Below are 24,114 nucleotides of genomic sequence, written 5' to 3' on the forward strand. Positions count from 1 at the left end.
AGGCACTTACAAAAAAAGTATACAATTGAAAAGCAAGTAAATCTAATGAAGTCCTCAGATCATCACTAAAATACCATGAAGCCTCAGCCCAGGGAAGCATCATTGGCCCTACAAAGCTTACAGCCAAAACCAACAAAAAAGAGCACAGAAGTTAGAGAAAGACAGAATAAAGGGCTGCCATTTAATAGGCTGAAAGAAAGTAGCTAGTCCAATGAATTTCATGGCTGGGCATGATCTGAACCTGGTCCCAGTCCAGCCTGAATCATGCCCCATAATGGTTCACCAGTGAAGCTTTTCCTCAGAAGCATTCTTTAAGAAGAAGAGGCTAGCTCAGAGGTGAATTTGACTTGGCTCCACTCTTTAATATTACTGTATGTACTAAACCCTTAAATTACGGTCAGGCATTCCATTGGACAAACCTAAAATATGTGTATATGTATTTCTAAATGAAACGTCTCAATAAATTTGCCACAGTTTGTTGAAAACTGGAGGGAGCGTATCATCCAGAGGAGAAGGCACAGTGTGATTAGTGGCTTTTCAAGAGCGATAAAAATACCCAGCATTCTTTCAAGAAGAACTCAAAGGGCTTAGAATCTGAAAGCGGTGTGAATCGGGCATTAATACAAATTAATAATATGTGTGGTGTGGGTTGTTTCGCTGTTTACTTTGGCTTAGGAGCCTTGACTCCCTTCATCCAGGCCAACTCCTTAAGAAGAGAACAACACTGGGAATTGCTTGTCGATCTGATACGCCCAAATCAAGGTCCGGTGTTCCTTCCTCAGGACTATTGTTTCGTCTTTTTCCATTGTGGAAAACATGAGCCAGGGAGAAGAATAAAGAGATTTTTGATTAGGGAATCTGGAGGAAGAAGGAGAGCGATAAGCATTTATGGTTCTTCTGTAGGAAGCAGGAAGGCTTCTTTTGTCAGAGGGAGCAGAGTCACTTGAATCTAAAGCATTGTGGTTTGTAGCAGAAATAAACAAGTTCGTTAGATTTCTCTACATGTCACATACATCTCATTGTTTTGATTCGATCTTAACAAACAATGCAGCGATTAGCACACTTTTATGTCCTCTATCTTCTCATCCTGTCCTGAAGTGATTGCTTGTTTCAACAAATAGGATTTTTAAACAATTGCCTATTACATAAAGACCCTGCATCCTGTCATACACAGTTTTTCAAAAATGCTCTGGCAACACATGCAGCCCTTACTTTGATGCTTACAGTCAATATTTCTCCAGGAAAGGTGCTGCAGATTTGACTACAGGCATAGCTTTGTTCTCAAATATTTATCTATCTCTGACACTTAGATTTCTTTTGAACAGTTCTGAGTGGATGGATAAATTAAAGGGCCTTAGCTGAGTTCTGATTTTGTCCTCACATTTTTTTGGGTCACAGTGTCTTTAAAGGTAGTATTGCAACAGACTGACAGAGAAGAATGTGAGTGGAAGCAAGGAGAAATCAACTCAAAGCAGCCAAGTTAATTTCCAGCCAGATTCAAGAACAAGTTATCAGGCCTCTTATCTATTTGTTCCCTTGCTTTGTATGTAAGGAATGAGTGCCTTCTTGTTTTTCCTGTTTGTGTCCAGGCTTTTCAATCAAGATATTGGCTGTAACCTCCAGTCAGAAGGTTAAAGCTTGGCATAAAGTTTGCCAACAAACAGGGCACTTGCCCACGTTATGTTTACCACTGTTTAGAAATGTAATGTGTACTTATGTCAGTCATTTGCACACATTATTTATTATTGGGTTGTTGTAGGTTTTTTCGGGCTGTATGGCCATGGTCTAGAGGGATTTTCTCCTGACGTTTCGGCTGCATCTATGGCAAGCATCCTCAGAGGTAGTGAGGTCTGTTGGAACTAGGAAAAAGGGGTTTATATATCTGTGGAATGACCAGGGTGGGACAAAGGACTCTTGTCTTTTGGAGCTAGGTATGGATGTTTCAACTGACTACCTTGATTAGCATTTGATTGCCTGGCAGTGCCTGGAGCAATCTTTTGTTGAGAGGTGATTAGAGTCCTTGTTGGTTTCCTCTCTGTTGTGCTGTTCTAATTTTAGAGTTTTTTTAATACTGGTAGCCAGATTTTGTTCATTTTCATTTCCACAAAACACCTGGAAGGCCGAAGTTTGCCCATGCTTGGTCTAACCAATAAGAACTCAAGCATCTTGCAAACAGATGATGGAAGATCGGGGCCAAGGGAACCCAGTGAACATGTCTGAAGAAAAAAATATCTATAATTGGGTACAGAAATACAGATTATCCTCTTATTTCCATTGAATAAATTGAACAAGGCCCTATAATGTATAATGTATAATAGACAAGGCTGAGATGAGTGTCCAGATGAGTGATGTTCAGTCTAGTGGAGGAATTATTGTCACAAAAAGATCGGTTTTATAGTATTCTTTTATATTTTTACTCAGGGCCCAAGCATTTAAGGGCCCTTGTATCTTGGCTGTTCAGGAACAGATCCAAACCTATCATGAAACACCTTCCTGGTGGCAACTGGCATCTTTTGGCTATTTTAGTTCCCTAAAGACTTTTCTTCCTCTATTTTTGCTGCTACATTGTACTGTATTATATTTCATGTCTGGTTCAAGTGTGTCAAGGAGATGCTTTGCATCCTTCCTTATTGTTTCCCCCTTCCACATTCAACCAGTATTTCATCACAAAGCGCATTTCCTAATCAACAATGGACTGAGTGTGTTTTTTGTTTTGTTTTGTTTTTAAGAAAAAGGAAGAGCAAGACCAAGATCTTTCACCAGAGGAGAAGAGGATACTGGAACGAAAGTTGAAAAAAGAGCGCAAGAAGGAGGAAAAGAGATTAATGCGAGAAGCAGGGATCATTGCCAAGAAGGAAGTGCCTAAGAAACCCTCAGGTTTAGAGTTGGCATTGAACTACTTAACTTCGTAAGTTTGACCCTATTGAGAAGACCCATCCATAGAAACAAACAAAAAATAGTGTCGTTTTAGATTTGAAAATATAGAACTTCCCACAGTTTTTCAGTTCCAGGCCATCATATAGCAATGAATAACAGTTATTTCATTGAGGTGTTGTTTACTGATAGGAAACTTTACCTGAGTTGGCATGGGATGCATGTGAGCTGAGCTTTCTAACATCTTTCTAACAGCTAAATTTACGTTGAACTTAATTAAGAATGATCTACAAAAGGTATGGCTGGGATCCAAGTTGCTTTTTGCTGGCTTGCTTTTGTTTCCGTTCAGAAAGTGATGCAGGGCATTCAGTATCCCAAATATCTTTTTTTTATTTTAGTCTGCTATATAAGCAAGTATCTTGAAAATCAAGCAGCTTGGTTTGAGGACTAGTATTATGTGATGTTTGGTCGATATAAAAGAGCATTTAAATAAAACCCAATGAGGAACAAAGCTGTATATTTGCATACCGGGGTTTTGGTAATTATATGCCAGAGAAAGTGAATGGTTCCAGACTTCAGATAATTATTTGCTATAATTAGTCTATTTGCGTGTAGGACTTATAATTCAATTCTGGGGGCTGGTTAGAGTTAAAGTTTAAAAAGCCTTCTATATAGCAGCCTACAGCCAATTATAGAATCTGGATAAACACAAGGGAGCGTTTATTTTTTTCCAAGCAGGGACCAAGTCTCCACTCACGAAATCCAGAATGTTACTAAATACAAGTTAGCATTTGGAATCATTCCAGGCTCTGTCAAAGAGCAGGATCCTCAGACAGTCTAAATTATCGCTGTCAACTTTTCAGCATGGAGGGAGGAAATTAATGGCATTCCAAGCTGGGGGCCATGTGTGTGTTTTTTTGTTATATAATCCTCATAATGGAGTGGGAGCGGGATGACGGCAGCAATATTCTCAACATGGAGAACGGCTGGGACTCTTCACCCTTTTTTTTCAAATGTTCTTAGATGAGTGTATGCTCGAACAGTACTTTGAAATATATTTTAGTGCAAGATATTTGCAGCAATGTAGTTGAGAAAGCAAGGGATCACTGGCTTCTTTTGATCTGTGTCATTTTTGAATGACCTTTACTGTTGATCAGTGAACTTCATGACTGAATGGGGGATTTGCATCCTGATTCTCAGTTTCATGACCTAGTAATAATAATAATAGTAAAACTTTATTTATATTCCTCTCTATCTCCCCGAAGGGACTCAGGGAGATAGAGGAAGCGGGAGTCTCCAAGGCATCTTGTTTTCTGATGCCTTGGAGACTTGGAATCAACTAAGCATTGGGTTCAAATTACAGAAAAGGAGATTCCATCTGAACATTAGGAAGAACTTCCTGGCTGTAAGAGCTGTTCAACAGTGGAACTCTTTGTTTTGGAGTCTGGTGGAAGCTCCTTATTTGGAGGCTTTTAAACAGAGGCTGGATGGCCATCTGTTGAGGGTGTTTTGATTGTGCTTTTCCTGCATGGCAGGGTGTTGGACTAGATGGCCCATGTGGTCTTTTTCAGCTGGGATTCTATTATTCAAGCCAATATCTCAGCATCTGCAGTTGACAAGAGAGTCCAAGCCAAGACGTTCAGTCTAATCTAATAAGGCTGTTCTTAAATTCTCAGGAAATATGAGGTTTAATTCTGTCTGAAAGCAAGGTGTCTGTAATTTGTATTCTACAGCCCCCGACCTTTGGCAGTGTCATTTTGCTTTTATGACCCAGAAAAGAGCTGTTTAATTCAGCAACCATATTAAGCTCCTTACAGATCTTCTTCAGTTCATTATGGATGGGGAGGATTGTGGAAGAATTAACACTCCAACTATCAGACAGCATGCTTTTTCTTTGATGTGACAACAGTCTGCTGCTGTAAGGAGCATTATCAACCCATTCTCAGTTGATACAGCTAATACTAATTTAACTAGAACAAGATTTGTGCTCTTTCAAAATTTGGAAGCCCCTAGATCTGAAATTTCCAAATTTTTCATGTTGCTGACATGCTTTTTAGACATGCATCCTTTCACAACACAGAAATTCAGCTTTGCTAGCAAGCCAGGGGTTAAAACAAACCCCATATAAGATTTCCATGTTCTATATTCTCTCTCTCTCTCTCTCTCTCTCTCTATATATATATATATATATATATCAGTGGTTCTCAACCTGGGGACCCGAGATGTTTGTGGCCTTCAACTCCCAGAAATCCTAACAGCTGGTAAACTGTCTGGGACTTCTGGGAGTTGTAGGCCAAAAACATCTGGGGACCCCAGGTTGAGAACCACTGCTCTATATGCACGCGCGCGCACACACATACACATATAAATCTTTATTGTGTAAACAAAGTTTGGAATTTTTCTCCTTTACAATTCTTATATACTACAGTAGATTTCTGAGTGGTTTCATCTATAGGAGCAGAATTCAAAACAATCTTAACAAATTAGAGAGATGGGCCAAAACTAACAAAATGAACTTCAACAGGAACAAATGCAAGATACTCCACTTAGGCAGAAAAAAATGAAATGCAAAGATACAGAATGGGGGATGATGCCTGGCTTGATAACAGTACGTGTGAAAAAGATCTTGGAGTCCTTGTGGACAACAAGTTAAACATGAGCCAACAATGTCATGGTGTGGCAAAAAAAAAAAAAAAAAGCCAATAGGATTTTGGCCTGCATAAATAGGTGTATAGTGTCTAGATTCAGGGAAGTCATGTTACCTCAATATTCTGCCTTGGTCAGACCACACCTGGAATACTGTGCCCAATTCTGGACATTGCAATTAAAGGGAGATGTTGAATCTAAACTGGAATGTGTCCAGAGGAGAGCGATGCAAATTATCAAGGGTCTGGAGAACAAGCCCTATGTGGAGTGGCTTAAAGAGCTGGGCATGTTTAGGCTGCAGAAGAGGAGGCCAAGAGGAGACATTATGGTCATGTGAGGGGAAGTCATAGGGAGGAGGGAGCAAGCTTGTTTTCTAGCCTTGGAGACTAGGACGCAGAACAATGGCTTCAAACTACGGGAAAGGAGATTCCACCTGAACATCAGGAAATAACTTCCTAACTGTGAGAGCTGTTCAGCAGTAAAACTTTCTGCTCTGGAGTGTGGTGGAGGCTCCTTCTTTGGAGACTTTAAAACAGAAGCTGGATGGCCATCTATCAGGGGTGCTTTGAATGTAATTTTCCTGCTTCTTGGCAGGGGGCTGGCCTGGGTGGCCCACATGGTCAATGATTCTATGATAGCCACTCCATGCAGTTAATCACAAACATAGTTTTCACTAGATTTTATTTTATTAATTAGAAACACATCCATTTTACTTATAATTACTGGAACTCAATAAAAATTGTGCAAATTATAAATCTTATAGCAGTACCTATACTTGAACAGCATCAGCACCTCACTCTTTGGAGGTTTTTAAATGAAGCTGGGTGGCTATCCAGGGGTGCTTTGATTGTTCCTTCCTACCTGAAGGGGTTTGGTTGGACTAGATGCCCTCTGGGGGCCTCTTCCAGTGGGGTCTCCTCCTCTGGAGAGTTTTGAACTGACGCTGGATGGCTGTCTGTTGAAAGGGCTTTAACTGTGCCTTCCTGTCTGGCTGAAGGAGGTTAGACTGGATGCCCTTTGGGGGCTTCTTCCAGTGGATTCCCATTCTTTGGAGGGTTTTGAACTGAGGCTGGATGGCTGTCTGATGGGATGGCTTTGAATGTGTCTTCCTGTCTGAAGGGGATTGAACTTTGAGGGTATCTTCTAAATCTGTGTTTTACTTCCTACCGCGATCCCTCCCCATAGCCCCTACTTGCTCTCCTCCATGTTTTCTCTCCTCCCCCCCCCCCTCCCCCATGTTTGACTCCTGGGAATTGTAGTTTTCTGCAGCTACAAAATATTCTGTTAGAGACTCCTTAATCTCTTTCACATGCCAGAGATTCCCCAGGAGAGAGGGAATGTGTGTTAAATCAGCTTACATCTGTAGTGCAAATACACCCTGAGTCATTCCATTCAAAGCCCATGAGCCATCGGGGACTATTTTGAGAATCCTTTTCAAGAGACATTAAACCAGAAATCACTCATAACTTAATGGGATGCTCATTACGAATTTCCATGGTTGAGGGGAAACACCTTAAAGTGACTTCTGATGCTAATAACACCTTGTAATTGAAGGAGCGTGAATACCTGTGCTAAAAAGAGCAGATTAACCCAGCCATGTGCACCTTGTATTAAAAGGATGCCGCCTCATTACATTTTTAAAAAGTCAACCATGTCAAGCACCATCTCAGAATGAAAAAAGAAGCCAACTAGAACCTTGTTTTGGTTTAGCACATGGTAAAGTAGGCATAATGGGGTGTGTTCATTTGCATAGTATTATCACCCCAGATATTGCTTGTGTGCAACATTTGTTCAAGCAGAAATATTTGCTGCAGGTTTTTCCTGGCATTATAATAAGCATATCACTGTCAGAGAACCAGTCAAGGAATAATGGGGAGAGGGGGGAACCCTCAAATTCTAACTATTTATTTGCGTTTTCTACTGGTTTAGATATCCAGCGATGCCTGGTTTAGGTATTTTGTAAAGATAAACATTAGAAATACAGAGGTTTATTTTTGGATTTTGTGACTGGCCCCATAAGGATGTGGATAAACTACAATTCCCATCATCATCTGTTATTGCGCCCCCGCCCCCCAAACCCCACCAGTATTTAAATTTGGTCATGATGTGTCTGTGTTCCAGATTTGATCCAGATCAATAATCAGTGGGGCTCAGAGTGCTCTTTGATTGTGGGTGAACCACAACTCCCAACATTGTGGAACAATTTCTTCCAATCCCTCCAGTATTTTCTGTTGGTTATGATGGGTGTGTCACGTTTGGTCCAGATCCATTGTCAATGGGAGTCACAGGGCTCTCTGGATGTGGGGTGAACTGTAACCCCCCCCCAACCCATTCAGTATTTAAAGTTGGTCATAGTGGATCTGTGTGTCAAGTTTGGTCCAGATCCATTGCTAATGGAGTTCGCAATGCTCTTTGTATGTGAGAGCCATCTTGGAAAATGCATACAAACATAGATAGATTAGATGGATGGATGGCTATTTTGACTTTTGTTATATAAATTGATAAATTGCCCCCACCCAATTCCGAACTTTCTTTTCCCACAAATTCACTGGCAAATACTCTCCCAACAACAACAACATTGCCTGCCTCTCCTTGCAAAGAATGCAACATGGTTAAAACAGAGACATAAAACACACGACTATTAAAATACATATAACTATTAAAATAGTTAAAATGCAGGTCAAAATTCATGGATACAATGCTGATTAAAATACATATTAAAATTAACTGAGTATCTCCTGCCAGAAGAGATATGTCTTGAGTTGTGTCTCAGCCTCCTCCCCTTATTTGCAATGTGAGTATTCTGAATTTCCTAAGGTTTATATATTATTGAGGCACTGTCCATTAAAGAATCCATCATCTGTTTCAGGTCATCACTCAGCCAAGTTTGTGTGCAGTCTTAGGTGAGTGATGACAGCAATCCCGAGAGAAAACAGGACCACAACCAATGTTGCCAATGCAGTCCAGGGATCTGGGTTTGGTTCAGAACCACGGAGAGCAATCTTGCCATTAACCTACAAAGAGGTTGCCACAACACTGCCGAAGTGGAAGAAGAGGAGGATGAAAAGCAGACAAAGAGGAAGAAGGAGAAAGAGGAGAAGGAGAAGAAAGGAACGAAGAAGAGAAGGAAAAGGAAGAGTAAGGCAAGAAAAAAAAGGATGTGGTGGAGGAGAGTGAGGAGGAAGAAGAGGAAGATGTGGAGGAAGAGAGGAGGAAAATGGAGGAGAGGAGCATGAGAAAGAAGAAGAGGAGGGAGAAGCAAAAGAGGACAAAGAGAGGAAGAAGAAAAAGAAGAGAAGAAGAAAACTAAGATTAGATGAGAAAGAAAAGGAGGTGGTGGTGAAGAAAGAAGATAAAGAAGGATAAGAAGATAAAGGGAAAAGGGGAGGAGTCAGAACTGAAAAGCTGGAGAGGTCTTGGTGGTGGCTCTTAGCATCCAAGAAGGCCTGACCTAGGTGAAGATGTCTCTGGTTGGTTCAAGGGACTAGGGAGGACTCCCTACTCCAAGCCCTCTTCCAGGACCAAATGGCACTGTGGCAGGAATAGTTACATAGGCATTTCACTAATCAAAAATGGCTAATGATACCATCATCATCATCATTGGAACTTGCCCCACAACTACCATCTGCCTGTGACAAAGAACTGGTGGGATCACAATTCTGAAGAACTTACAGAAAATGAAAACATCAAACTATTCTGGGACTTCCGAATTCAGACTGACAGAGTTTGGGAGCACAATATTCCTGACCTTGCAATCATATTAAAACACCAAGTATGGATCATCGGTGTTGCAATCCTAGGTGAAAGCAGGATTGAAGAGAAACAACTGGAAAAGCTGACACGATATGAGGCTTTAAAGATCGAACTGCAGACTTTGGCACAAGTCAGTCAAGGTGGTCCCAGTGGTGATCGGCACACTGGGTGCAGTGCCTAAAAAAATTGGCCTGCACTTCAGAACAATTGGCGCTGACAAAATTACCATCTATCAGCTGCAAAAGGCCACCCTAATGGGATCTGCATGCATTATTCGTCAATACATCACATAGTCCTAGATCAGTGGTTCTCAACCTGTGGGTCCCCAGATGTTGTGGCCTACAACTCCCAGAAATCCCAGCCAGTTTACCAGCTGTTAGGACTTCTGGGAGTTGAAGGCCAAAAACATCTGGGGACCCCAGGTTGAGAACCACTGTCCTAGATACTTGGAAAGTGTCCAATGTGTGATCCAATACAAGATTGTGTACTAATCTTGTTGTGTTTCAACTGATGATGATGATGATGTTGTTGTTGTTGATGATGATGATGATGCCCCTCTGGGATGTAGGTCTTGATGAGGAATTGGCAAGAGGATACTTCACCACATGGTCTGTCTTACGTTTATTTCAGATCTCTGGTCCCAAGGAACATTACCGTTTTCCGAGGAGAGCACAGAGATATAGTTCTTCCTACCTGCCCGCATGCAAAAGCAAAGATCTAGAAACAATTGCTTGTGCATCTCTCACCATTTTTTAAAGCACAGCTTTAACATCTGGAACGAGTTTGTTTTGATTTCTTGCTCTAGGTTCTGCCCCAGCTCTCATGCTGTCTTATTATTATTGTTTTGCCTGGTTGCTTGAGTCATGGAAATTTATCTCTTGTTGTTTGGTTACATTTATATAATACACTGTGCTAAAAAATAGTGGCATGAGCTTATGCGACAGATCCAGAAGGACCCACACTGAGAAGAATCTGGATTTAATTGCGTAAAGCTGCCAGAGTCTCTGCAGGTTGGCCTCCCAGCCCACACCTATCAAAATTTTGGAATCCCTGCAGGATGGCTTTTTTCTGATGCTGAGAGCACCATCTCATCTGGTGCTGCTGACCTTTCCTAATTTAAGAGTTTCTTGTAAAAGATTCCAATTTATTACACTTGACTGTATTAAAATGTGTGCTCCAACAGAATGTTTGCTCTAAAATGAGAATTTGATTGTGTCAGTAAGGCTTTCTGTTGAAGGAGGCAATTGGCCAGCATGCAATGCATATTTGGGGTCCTTTTTTTTCCATAGAGTATATTTGTACTGTAGAATAATAATAATAATAATAATAATAATAATAATAATAATAATAATAATAATAATGTCTACTTATTATTATTATTATCATTATTATTATTTGAAACACAACAAGATGAGTCCACACCACACACTCCGGGCTGTTGTATTGGATCACACGTCGGACACTTCCCAAGTTTTTTTTGGTCATGTCAGGAACGACTTGAGAAACTGCAAGTCGCTTCTGGTGTGAGAGAATTGGCCGTCTGCAAGGACATTGCCCAGGGGACACCCGGATGAATTGATGTTTTTATAATCCTTGTGGGAGGCTTCTCTCATGTCCTTGCATGAAAAGCTGGAGCTGATAGAGGGAGCTCATCCACCTCTCCCCGGATTCGAACCTGCGACCTGTGTCTTCCCAAGTGTCTAGGATTGTGTGATTATTATTATTATTATTATTATTATTATTATTATTATTATTATTATTAACATCATCCTCATCCTGCTTTATCTCTCTTGAAAAGAGACCCAAACCAGTCTATAAAATACAATATATAGTTTAAAACTTAGAAATCATACAAATATTAAAGTAGAATTAAACATTGGAACTTATTAAAAAATCTCTGAATGCATGCAGTGTGACATCACTTTTAACTGCCATGGCTCAATGCTATAAAATTATGGGAGTTATAAATCTTTAGCCTTTTCGAAAGAGTCCTAACGACAACTCCCAACATCCCATAGCTCTGAGTAATAACGATTGAAGTGGTGTCAAACTGCGTTCATTTTACATTGTAGATGTATCTTAAGAAGTGGTTAGGGGCTTGTTTAGTCATGCAGAATTGTGAGTTTCTAGTTCTACACATAGCAGCTCTTCACACAAAGAAACAGAGAAAAATAGCTCCACCTGCACCAAAAACTGGCTTTAAAATTAAAGCCAGAATAAACATAATTTTTGAAAGGGCTAAGTTTTGAGTGATGCTCCTGCTGCTCAGAGAAAAATAAAGATTGAAGTCCAGCCTGCTCCTGCTAAAAGCTAATCCATTTAACCACTTCACAATCATAAGCCTGTTTCAGTGTTGTAAGTACTAGGCAACTGAAGCTGTGTATCCTGGCATTATCTTTGCACAAAGCAAGGCTATCAAAATATCAATCTAATTTGGGGGCTATTGATGAGACAAGCTGTAATACTGAACAGAATCCATGATGAAAAGTCTTATGATCCTCCATTTAAACACACTTGCTGGATACAAAGTCTGCAGGGGACTCGTTTCTGTTCCTAAATCTTGGGGCCTGGGGCCACAGTACAGGGGGAAATCACATTTTGCAAAGTCCTTTCAAGACCAGGAGCTCAAAAACATTTAGCTTAAATTAATTCAGTCAGGCTTATAATAGTAGGTCGAAAAGTGGTTCCACAAGAATTCCTCTTTTCATATATCTGATTTTTTAAAAGTGGAAATGTGGCATCTTAAAGACTTTTTTGTACAGTGAGTTTGAGTAGACAAATTCTCACTTCATTAGGTACATAACAATTGCCTTCCATTTAACCAGTTCCTCAGCCTAAAGAAATAAGTTTAGAATTGGTAATGAAATCCCAGAAGCATTGCCTGTAACATTTACATCTACAGCTTAGAGAGATAGATAAAGATATATGTAGGTGAGCATTCACCCCACAAAGAGAGGAGGTAATTCAGTTATTCCAGACTTGCTATATAAATAAACACCTTTGATAGGAAATGAAACATTCTTATAATGCTGATGCATTAATTCTTCATTGCTTTGTGGTGTGTAGAGCTGAAACTACAGAGCCCACTGCGAAATATATCAAGGCACTTTCTGGAGAATGCTCTGTACCAAGAAATAAAATAAAATGAAGCAAAATATAATAAAATGTTTATTCAAGTATCAGTGATGTGGAGTTTGTATTGGAAAATTGTCCTTGAAGAAAAAAATAGATTAGGATCTCATCTAGCAGGTACCAGTTATCTGGAGTCTTGATTTTATTTCCTCCCCACAATTTATTTTCTAATACAGAGGAGGCCCCGGTGGCACAATGAGTTAAACCCTTGTGCCAGCAGAACTGCTGACCGAAAGGTCGGTGGTTCAAATCTGGGGAGTGGGGTGAGCTCCTGTCTGTCAGCTCCAGCTTCCCATGCATGGACATGGGAGAAGCCTTCCACAGAATGGTAAAGCATCTGGGCATCCCTGGGCAATGTCCTTGCAGATGGCCAATTCTCTCACACCAGAAACAACTTGCAGTTTCTCAAGTCACTCCTGACTCGAAAAAAAATGTTAATACAAATGCATTTATAGGCTTTCTAGTACTTCTATACTGGATCCTTAAAGTGTGGTGAGCTTGCTTTGGGATTAGTTTAAAAAGTAAATGTTTCACCAAGATGTAATCTTGAGCTTGAAATACGGACTTTAGCCTTGTTCTTCTGGTCGCTTCTGGAACAACCTGAGCCCTGCCACATGCAAAATGAAGGACCTTCTTGCAGCAACACCAGAGGCACTCCAAGTGGCCAGCTACTGGTCAAATAGAATACCAAGTCTGCAAACTTTGTGTTTTGTTAGTTTGTCTGGTTTTTTTTAATACAGTACAACCGTTTTGGTTCACTCCTGACACGATAAATAAATAAAGCCTTGTTCTGCCTGCCCCAAAATGTCAGCCGAGTGACTTTCTTGCCACCACATTGCTTTGTTAATGATCAACATTAACATCGACACAAAACTACAACACCATCTGAGCACTGCAAGCGCAGCATTTTTTCAAATGAAGCAGAGAGTGTTCAAGGATTGGGTCATTCCTAGAGATACCAAGATGCTTGTTTATAAAGCTGTTGTCCTTCCAACTCCGTTGTTTGCATGCAAAACATGGACTGTCCACAAACGTCCCTCTCAACTTCTGGGACGATTCCATCAGTGTTGCCTTTGAAAAATCCTGCAAATCTCTTGGGAAGACGACAGGAGGACAAACATCAAAGCAAAGCCCACCAGCATCGAAACCATGATCCTCCACCATCCACTTTGCTGGACCGAATGTCCTGTTGTCCAAAGGCCCAAAGATCACCATCTCCCAAAACAGCAGCTACTTCACTATCAGCTCAGGAATGGACAACGGAATGTTGGTGGACATCACAAAGGTTTATAGATGGGCTTAAAGCTGACCTCAAATAATGTGGAATAAACACTGGGTGAGAACTGGGAAGCCCTGGGCCTTGAGCATTGGAACATGCTTTTCCTCCATTGCAGGGGGTTGGACTGGTTGATTCACGTGGTCTCTTCCAACTCTGTTATTCTATGATTCTATGAAGAGGTCATCTGTTACCAATGATAGTATGGATTTTGAAGAATTACAAATAGAGGGTGAAAGGGAGAAACGTGCCAAGAGGAAGAAGGCGCCACAAGGAACCCCTTGTTGGGACCCCCTTCCACCTGGAAATCAATGTCCTCATTGTGAAAGAAAGACCATGCAGATTCAAAATAGATCTCTACAATTTCAGTACTATCACCAAGACTACCCTTGAAGACAATCAGACTCAGCCACAATGGATCGCCTATGATTATAACGATTGCTTTGTTAAACATTTCAACTATCCCTCCAGTGTATGGGGACTATATATATATAGTTAGCTGCTGAATAAACAAGTATTCCTTTCCCATTCCCTCTCAGCCTTTCAGTTTGGTCCATGGATCCTTCTAGTCATAAACATTCTCAGATAAAACATAACAGCTGTAAAACTGGATTAATATTGAAGCTCCGCATCCTGCTGTGAGCATTTCCTCTTGCATGTAAAAGTACGTAACAGGTGTAAAAAATATTTGAGAACTAAGGTTTGCCTGCCTGTAAAATAACTGTTTCATTTACAAATTTAATATCCACCCCCCAAATATTAAATACTTCCCTTCCTAATGATTCTCATTTCAAGTAAAACAAAATGTTGCATAAATGAATGTTCTTAGCAATTCATTAAACTTCAGGATATGTAGTAATTACATTAGTTTAATTGACATTTAAACTAAATGCCACACGCCATGTAAGAAGCTCAGGATTTTCTAAGCAGACTTGATGTGAGCTTCCTATTTGCCTGGCTATCCCTTTAGGAAACCAAAAGGGACCTTGAACGTTAGAAAAGAGGAAACCATTAGTGTTTGGTTAACCAGAGAGACTGGCTTTATGTTTATTTGTAGGCATCCTTACAGAACCACGTTTATATCAGATTGTGCTTCTTATTGGGCCAGATTTTCCCTAAAATATTAGTAAAATTACAGTTTTGGGAGGATTTTTATGGAAGTCTCATGCCTAAATTAATGCTACTAAAAGTGATGCTCTGGGGATTATTTCTGGTTGCAGCTTGAGGCAGGACACAACATAGTTAAAATACATCATCGTAATAAAAAGCACATATTAAAAGCCGTCAGCTCAGTGATTTGGTGAGATTCAGGAAGAAAACAGCCTGAATAGCACTGATTTAAAATCATGGAATTTGGAGAGTAGAATCCATATTGTGTGCAGATCATTGCAAATTTTATTAAAATATGTATGTATTTATGGATGGATAGATAGAGTTTTTACTCAAGTCTAATGCACCAGCAAACCTAATGTGCACTTCAGTGTTCATAACCCTGAAACCAAAAGAAGCATTTGCTGCCAAATTCAATGCCCAGAAGCAAAAGGTGCACTCTTTGTAATTTGGCCAAAAAGGTATGCATTACATTTTCTGCCTACTTAGAATTCCTTCTTTAAAATCAAAAGTTTTAGAGCATCAAAGCTTTCAGCAATGGAAAAGAAAGCCTTGGGACACATCTGTGCTGTAGAACAGTGGTTCTCAACCTGTGGGTCCCCAGATGCTTTCACCTTCAACTCCCAGAGATCCTGACAGCTGGTAAACTGGCTGGGATTTCTGGAAGCTATAGGCCAAAACTCCTGAGGACCCACAGGTTGAGAAACACTGCTGTAGAGTGAATCCATTTTAATAGCCTTGGTTCGATGCCATGGAATCCTTGGAGATGTATTTTTACAAGGTCTTGAGACTTCTCTGCCAACGAATGCTGATGACTATCAAACTACAAATCCCAGAATTGCATGGCCATTAGCAATGTTGTAACCCACCTCAAACCGTGAGGAGAGGAGAGTAAGAGGGTTATTATTATTATTATTATTATTATTATTATTATTATTATAGAGATGAGGTCTCTTAAACAGGAGCTGTTTCCCATTCTGCTTTAGCTCAGATGACCGTATGATGTGAATCTAATGCGCACCCCAATTTTGATGAAGCCAAAAAAGGTGAGCATGAGATTCGAGTAAATAGGATAGATGGATGAATAAATAAAGACATACTAAGATAGAATGCAACAACAATGGCAACAAATAATAGTAACTGACTGTAGAAGGAAGATAGAACCAGCAATAAAGAATAAAAGGCTGTATTATATAAAATCAGATTAAATCCAGCAGCAGAAAAGCGTGCAAAGTTATTGAAATACTAAAACAGTTCTTAAAGTGACCATGGAAATAAAAGGATCTTCCCCAAGTAGGACTAGAATATAGGCATCAGATGAGGCTCTTTGGGAAAGGGTTATCACAGATGGAGTGCTTTTGTTGGGCATTCACGTAATTATTTTCTATTATAATTAAAATAAGAAGACTTTTTGCTTTTCCACTGGGTTTGTCTGTTTCCTCAGGCTCTTTTCAAGCCTTGGCCCTTTTCTAATGCTGCCTTTCTTTTTCTTGTCGCATAGGACCAGTGTGTGGGATGCATAAATCTTTTCAAAACCATGTTGGCGTGGAATGGGTGGAAAAAAAAATCATTTCTATGAGTGTGTGTGTGTGTATATATATATATGTTTACCTAGTGTGATTTACTGATGTTTCCTGGTTATACTATATCTTGTAAAGATTTAACAGTCTTACTCCTGGGAAGCTGGAAAGCGACTCAGTTAAACCCAACCATGTGTAATATACTAGCAGTTCTTTGCTCCAGGGAAGTGTTTAAGCCTGTCGACCAGAGATAAAATTAACATTTTTAAACAGCTGAACGTGATTATTAATCAGTACACTCTGGGGAGTCATTAGAGTTTCCAAACCCCAGAGTTAAAATAATAAAAAGGATATGTATCAAATCAAAGAGGAATTTTAATCAAATGTTATTCCTTCCATTTATCATTAATAGGATGATGCCAGAAAAGGCATAGTTTTTTTTAAAAAAAAAACTGATAACATCTGCTTGAAAATATATTTTGATTTCTTTTGAGTTTTATTTGCAGCAGCTCAATAACAAAGTTGGGGGGGGGGAGAGAATAAAATGGGATTTACTTTGTATGTATATGAAATAATAATAATAATAATAATAAATTTTTATTATTTCCCAACTCTTCTTTTGGCTCGAGGCAACCATAAAAAGCAAATATTAAAACATACACATATTAAAATAAACCTTCAGGTTCAGCTTCGGTTCTTTATAACACTTTATTTTGGAATCATTCTGTATCCCACCCCTTAAAAACATGTCCATATCCAGCCTCATGGAATTTATAGTATGTCCTGTTCATTAGAGAACATAGTGTCAATAATGTTCGTCCAGAAATCTTTCCCTTTCCCTGAAGTTTCGCTCCAGTTGACTAAGATCCTGGAACCGGACCACTGCAAGTCCAAGTTTTCATTTTTCTCCATTAATTGAGAATCGAAGTATATACAAGCTAGAATTATATTAGAAACATCTGTTCATACATATTAGATGGAGCAACTGATGAAGTGCTAAGTGAGATGACACTCCTCCTTGAAGGTGCCAGCTGCAGAGTCGTCGCCTGGTCAAAAAAACCCTTAAAATAGATCCTCCCCAGTAACTAGACAATATAAATTCCTCGTGAAACATGCCAGGCTGCAAATGGGCCTTTGGCATCCTAGCGACACCAAAACAAAATCCTCCCTGGGGTTCAGTGTGGGTTCATGGCTTCTCTAGGCTGGTTTCGCATGAGTGATGTTTTCAAGGCAGGGCACAAATGCTTCCAAAAGTTCTTTCTAGAATAGTTCTCTTGGAAGGGCTGCAGTTCTCATGATGTCACTTTTCTAACGATGGTTGGATCTAAAGAACGTCCTTTTGCTGTTGGCTTGGAAATTTGTGTCGGAGATTTTAGAGATAATGAGTTCACAGGGTAATTGTCCCAGAGTTGGTATCAAAGACAATTGAGGATTAGCAAATGTAGAGTTGGAAGAGACTGCAAGGTCCACTTCACCCAACTATCACCACAGATGAACACATGGTCAAAGTATGCCCCAGAAATGGCCATCCAACTTCTATCTCCAAATAGGGAGACTCCACCATTCCCTGCAGGGGAATCTTCTTCTTCCTCTTCCTCTTCCTCTTCCTCTTCCTCTTCCTCTTCCTCTTCCTCTTCCTCTTCCTCTTCTTCTTCTTCTTCTTCTTCTTCTTCTTCTTCTTCTTCTTCTTCTTCCTCCTCCTCCTCCTCCTCCTCCTCTTCTTCTTCTTCTTCTTCTTGTAATTTGAATCTATGGAGTCTAATCTCTGGAGCAACTGAAAGAAAGCTGGTTCTAACTTCCACTTGACCTCCTTTCAAAGATAGTTACCATGTCACCTTTGGCAATAGGTGGGTCTTCCTCCAGGGGCAAACCAAGAATGGGAAACTTGGATGTCCCTGAACAGACTCAGAAGCAGAGTGGGCAGATTAAAAGACAACCTGGCAAAATGACATTACCTAAAAGAATCCTCCACCTTGTGTGGCTGTGGAGCAGAACAGGCAACCCCGCATCTGTCTGCTTGTCCACTATGCCCTGCCGCATGTGCAGAGGAAGAATTGTTGGAGGCTACAAATAATACCGTTGTTGTTGCCCATTTTTGGTCAAAAGATATTTAGCCACTTGTGCTCCTTCTGTTTTTATCAGTTTTATACTAATTTATGCAATGCTTTTGATACAAAAAAAATAATGTCACATTTCTTTTCCTAAATTGAATAATCTGTCTTCCTGAGCTGTTCCTCATAAAATAGTTGGTTTGAAGAAAAAGTGATTGATAAGTATCACTCAATTTGGGGGCTTATAAAACTTCCTCGGGGCACATTACTTTCTTCTTGGGTATCTTAATGGGAGACCTTTCCTCTGTTATGTTCTCCTATGTTGTTTTCCTTGTATAATTCAAATGAAACCAAAGAGAAGGGGGGAAATGGAAATCCTTTCAAAGTAAAGAAGAAGAAGAAAAGAAACCAACTCAAAAACCTTTTAATCCATAAGTAATATCCAAAATAAGCTGTCAGTTTTAGCCAAGCTCAGATTCTCTTCCATCTAACCTGATCTCCTCCCATCCAAAAATATCTTTAATGCGCATATCAGGCCATTTGTGACATTGTGGTATTGCGAGGGAAGAAGTAAATGAAGCAGTATTATGCTTTTTTTCTGTTCCTTCCCCTGAGGCTGGTAACATATCCATCGCCCGATGATCATAAAAAAATGTGTATAAATGAGAGGGATTAACCGCCCTGTTTGTAAATGATCCCGCATGCTTGAACAGGGCTTCTGCCAGAACGTGGGGCCCTTCTTCCCCTTCTGTAGCCACCCCACAAGAGGATCGTCGTGGGAGGGAAGCAAAATATGTTGCTTTTTCTCCCTTAAACATTGCATCGCTGGCTAAGAAGGCTGACTTCCGCCCTTAGGCCAATCCAAATTAGGTGTAAAACAACACGGACATCTGGGCACAACAGCTAGCACATCTATCTGTCTTGTGTCACACTTGGCACAGGATGAAGCAGGATGAGGTCTGTTAAATAGTTCCATCCCGGGCAAATAGGACTCTCTGCAGCCCATACAAAGTTGGGATTGAAGTTGTATCAGACACCTCCAGGCATTACTGTGGCATCACAGGGCTGTGGAGAGAGCATTCAGCTTCCACTGGACTCATCTATGCCTTGGGGACTACATTTCATTCATATGTCCTTCCTTTCAGACTACCCTTTGATTTTGCTTCTTGAACCGGCTGGTCATTTGGCCATTCTCAGTCTCTGACTTTACATGAGTGGGCTTTGACCTTAGTGCTAAATCCAGCATTAGTCAGTGTGGCAGGTTGTGGCTAACATGTCCATTTTACTGGGTATATTCTACATAGGATGAACTTTGGATCTACCCTGAGTGATGGGAGTGATATTAAGAAAGTTCTACTCACATTTCTCTGCCGGGTTCCCCTTGGCTTGCCGCGTTTGACTTTTCTCCTTAAAACACTATGAGAATTACCTTTTAGCTCTTGTACTTCTGCTTTGCTAAGAATGGTAGCGAGTTGGAATTCTTGTCCAACTTCCACATTTGTTGTGTTCTCCCTCCTTTTCTGTCAACAAGAGCCTGAATGAATAACCCTCCCTTCTCTTCACAAGTCTCTAGCACTGTTTCACATTTGACTGAGATGGAAGAGCATATCCAGAGTTGAGTTTAAAACCACAGACAGGTTGGACAGACTTGCCAAGTTTCCTTTTTTCAGCAAGAAACATGGTGTTGGGTCTAGTTTCTGTAAACCTTACACCAGGATTCTCCTGATTTCCTTCTGGCTTATTGATGCTCACAAAAATAGGCATTGTTCTTTGATTGCTTGCTTCCTCTGTGTCATTCTCATTCATGTTTAGGATATCCATGACTTCTTTAAGAACTCTGGGTGGAAATGCAGCCCAGTTAGCAGACTTTCTAGTGATTTCAAGGACTTTAGAAACAAAGGCTGATATTTTCATATTTAGCAGTTAGTCCAGCAGTTCTCATCAAAGCCTCCTGGCCCCATTTGTGATTGCCATGAGCAATTTGTTTGCCAGGGCAGGATAGATTTAATTTGTCATCTTTTTCAGTCTATTCATCTTGACAGTGTTTGAGTTACATTAGCACTTTTGTAGAATTTCCTTTCCAGTGGATTTTTGGAGCTTAAATATTTTTGTGTCAAGTTAAGATCAGGCACTATCTGCCTTCCTTGAACAGCTTCACAAAATTGGATTTCCCCCTTTGTGCATGAATATACAATTTTAAGGTATTGACATTTACATTTCCAGCACAGTATCTTCCATGGTACCATTCCGTGTAAGAATTAACTCTTACTCTCTCCCCAGTGATACAGGGGGAAAGGTCAACACTATATTTTATTTTTATTTTTTTACTGTGGGTTCAACAATATAAAAAGATGAATTTTACTTCCACTCAACTCCCAGCCAGTTGCATTGGTTTTCAAACCACATTATTTTTCCATAACATTTGCTTGGTCTGTAGTTTAGTGTTTACATATACAGAACCAGGAACCTTTTCTGTATGTTTTAATCATTGAAGTATGGCATTTTGGAAAACTTTTGCAAGTATTTTGAATTTATTTTGAATAATTTAATTTACATAGTGTCTGCTTTCTTTATGCTTTGAATTTGATTTTCCAGTTCAGTCTCATGAAAGGTTAACCTGTGTACTGAAGTGAGGATCAACATGAAACAAAGTTTTTGGTGCAAAAAAATGACAGAGGAACAAAATTGTTATTATATAATGAAGATGATAATGATGATGATTACATGATTGCATACTATGATTGCACATTGTGTGGTTTATAGTGATAGTAATGTTTTATAATGTTTTAATGTATTTAGTTTTTGTTTTTATTTTTAATGTATTTTAATTGTATAATGCAGTCAAGACATTTTAAATTATTGTCGACTGTAAGGTGCCTTGAGTCCCCTTCGGGGTAGAGAAAGGCAGGATCTAAGTATTGTAAATAAATAAATGCATTTATTTATATTCTGCTTTTTCTCTCCACAAGGGGACTCCAAGCGTAGTGAGAAATTTGAAAAATATGGAGGTGGTGTTATTTGATATGCTAAGGGGGCCAGGAAGGTAATTTGCCATTTGTGGGCACTTCCAGGAGGAGCTACTTCTTTTTATGGCCAGAGAACAATTGGGCCAAAAAAAACATGGGACTTGTGAAACTGGTTTGGTGTGAGGACACAGGAAGACACACAAACCTAGACCTTGCTGCTGTTATCCTCATAACCCTAATCCATGGTTTCTTGTCAGGAACATAACCATAACCTTGACTTCCTATTTCTCCTTGTCAGCTGCCTTTTGGTGACAAGACCATAATGGGGATCAGTCTCATGTGCCTGGCATCAGTCATGGCCTGAATGATCATATATCCAACTAAAAATATAAGCCACCGATTAAACTGTGGGTGGGTCCATTTCTGCTTGTCAAGGTGGGAATGACATCTGAGCTCTTGAATAGCTTTCCTTTAAGTGAGTGAGAATGTTTCTGTAATCTAGGACCCCTGTGTTTACTCTGAGTATGTCTTGGGATTTGCTGACCCCAAATATACAAGCTTGTGTTTACTTTCTATCTTACCTTGCTTAATTTGTTTGAGTTGTCACTTGTTTTTCTGCAGCTGGTCTGAAAACCCCAAAGAATGGAAGTTTCAGAAGACGAGGCAAACGTGGCTCCTGACACACATGTATGACAAAGAAAAGGTATGCCTGATATTTGTCTTCTTTGCTCTGAGCATCAGTATTATTTAATTTGTTCATTATCTCTCACCTTTGGTAAAACCAGTATTCATGAATTCATGAATCACAGAATCCAACCCCTTGCCATGTGGGAAAAGGAGGCTGAATAAAAGTGTGCTAACTTGTTCTGGACTGCATCACAAACCAACTGCTTTAAGACGTGAAATCTTTTGACTTTAGCACTGTTCTCCATGAAAACATTCCAATTGAAAAAAAATACAAGAGAAATTATCCTCTCCTTCGTCATGCCTGTCTATTGCTTTGCATGTGCCAAGAGCCATTGAACGACTGGCTGCTCGTTGATCAGTACATTCACATTCTCTTCCTTTTCTTCTTAAAGGTCCCTGATAAGTATTTTTCCATTTTGCTGCGGTACCTTGAAGGGCTCCAAGGAAACGCTCGAGATACAACTGTACAGAAAGCGGAAGCTTTGATGAAGGAATATGACAAGTCTGAAACAGAAGATTCTGCCCTTTTGGAGACATGTGAGCGCCTTCGGAAAGTTCTTCAGCTGTTGTCATGAAACCCTTTCATCCTGTCAGGCTTTCCCTAGGATCCATGTATCTGCATAATGTTATGGGAACAGCGCCTTTGCTGTGCTTCTTTAAAATTCAGTCGCAACATTCAGCTTTAGTCAAAATGATGTTTTTAATCTTCGTCTTCCCCTTTTTAAAGCAGATCTCTCTCAAAGCTCGAAAGGCACTGCACATCCAGTAATAACTAAAATGGTCAGTATTAAAACCAATGACATTTGGACCCAGACCTCTTCTTTTAGGAATATTTTTTAGCCTTTTCCTGTGCAATCTTTATTAGGATTCTCATCTGTTGGAGGCATTCTTCCCTGCTCCAAAGTCTCTTAAACCAGAGGCAGCTGGCATCTTTCTATACTTGTGTTTACTTTGGTTTGTTAATTGCTAGTTTCATCATTTACTCATCCTTAGCACATACGGAACAGAACCTAAAGCTTTGGAAACACTTTATGTTGGTCTGCCTTCATTTGAATTTTATTTTATTTCAGCAAGATAAGGACTAACTAAACCATTGGCTCTCCAATGCATCATGGTCATAAAAAGAAACTGCACTGCCATTCTGCTACGTCCCCAAACTTCCTATTATCTTCACATGATTGTTTTCCAGTTCAATAAATATTTCTTCAGTGATTTTGTTTGATAGATGGTTGCTTTCATGAGAGTGGACTTCTTCAGACATTTGTGCAAAATAAAAAAGGCATGCTTGGGGCTGTGATAATGAGCATACTAATTATCCAAACAGTGGAGGTGCTAATTGAACTGTTGTCCATCTATAATTATCAGATTTTCCAAAACAGCTTCCTGTTATTTAAACCATAGCATTCATCTGGGTTTTTGACAGCCCATCACCAGCTTGATTTTACTATAAATGTTGGGGGGAAAGCATGGAAGAGATTAGCAATTCTGAAAGCTGCTAGCATCTTGCATTCCCTTTAAGACAACTTCATCCAGGAAGCCAAAAACATAAGTGATCCAAGATGTGCTGCGCTAACACAGTAACTGAAATGGAATTTAATATACTTGCGCAAACTGAGGTACGAATTGGCGGGAGAAAGAGAAGGAGAGAGACTGAGGGAGAGAAAAGAAAGAAGAAAAGAGGCAACAAATCCCATCACAGACACCTGAGTTAGCTGATTTCACTCCTCCCTCTTTTCCTCACCCTCCTCCACTTCCTTCCTCTTACAGTCTTTGGTATATGATTGCTTTCAGCAGAAATCCAGCCTATCTATAGAAAACAATGTGTTCTGTCTTCTCCATCATTGTCCTAAAGTGGAAATAAATAAATCAAGCAAACAAACAAGCAAACTGAACAGACCCTGGAAATTCTTGGGATACTTAAGTTACCTGCCCTGTCTGCTGGTGCATTTAAATATTCCCGTTAGTCTATAAAAGTGGAGAAGTTAACAAAAGGCCCAGATCACAAGTGGCATTCAGCTAAATAATGTGTCACTTTAAAACAAGCCAGTTGTGTCAATAAAATGACTAAAAATGCAAGACAAAGAGTAACAGACTGAGAA

General features: G+C 39.9%; 1 protein-coding gene across 3 annotated transcripts in view; it reads left to right on the forward strand.

Annotated features, from left to right (window-relative positions):
* The window catches only part of LOC137094714 (uncharacterized protein C7orf50 homolog), a 111,963-nt gene extending 88,736 nt beyond the window's left edge, over positions 1 to 23,227 (forward strand). For all 3 annotated transcript variants that reach the window (XM_067473155.1, XM_067473156.1, XM_067473157.1), the window contains 3 exons: positions 2,730 to 2,908; positions 21,950 to 22,031; positions 22,408 to 23,227. In XM_067473155.1, coding sequence (XP_067329256.1) covers positions 2,730 to 2,908; positions 21,950 to 22,031; positions 22,408 to 22,590 — 444 coding nt within the window. In that variant the 3' untranslated portion in view covers positions 22,591 to 23,227. The remainder of the gene's footprint in view (positions 1 to 2,729; positions 2,909 to 21,949; positions 22,032 to 22,407) is intronic.
* The last annotated feature ends 887 nt before the right edge of the window (positions 23,228 to 24,114 follow it).

This window comes from Anolis sagrei, chromosome X (genome assembly GCF_037176765.1).
Source record: "Anolis sagrei isolate rAnoSag1 chromosome X, rAnoSag1.mat, whole genome shotgun sequence".
Lineage (NCBI taxonomy): Eukaryota > Metazoa > Chordata > Lepidosauria > Squamata > Dactyloidae > Anolis > Anolis sagrei.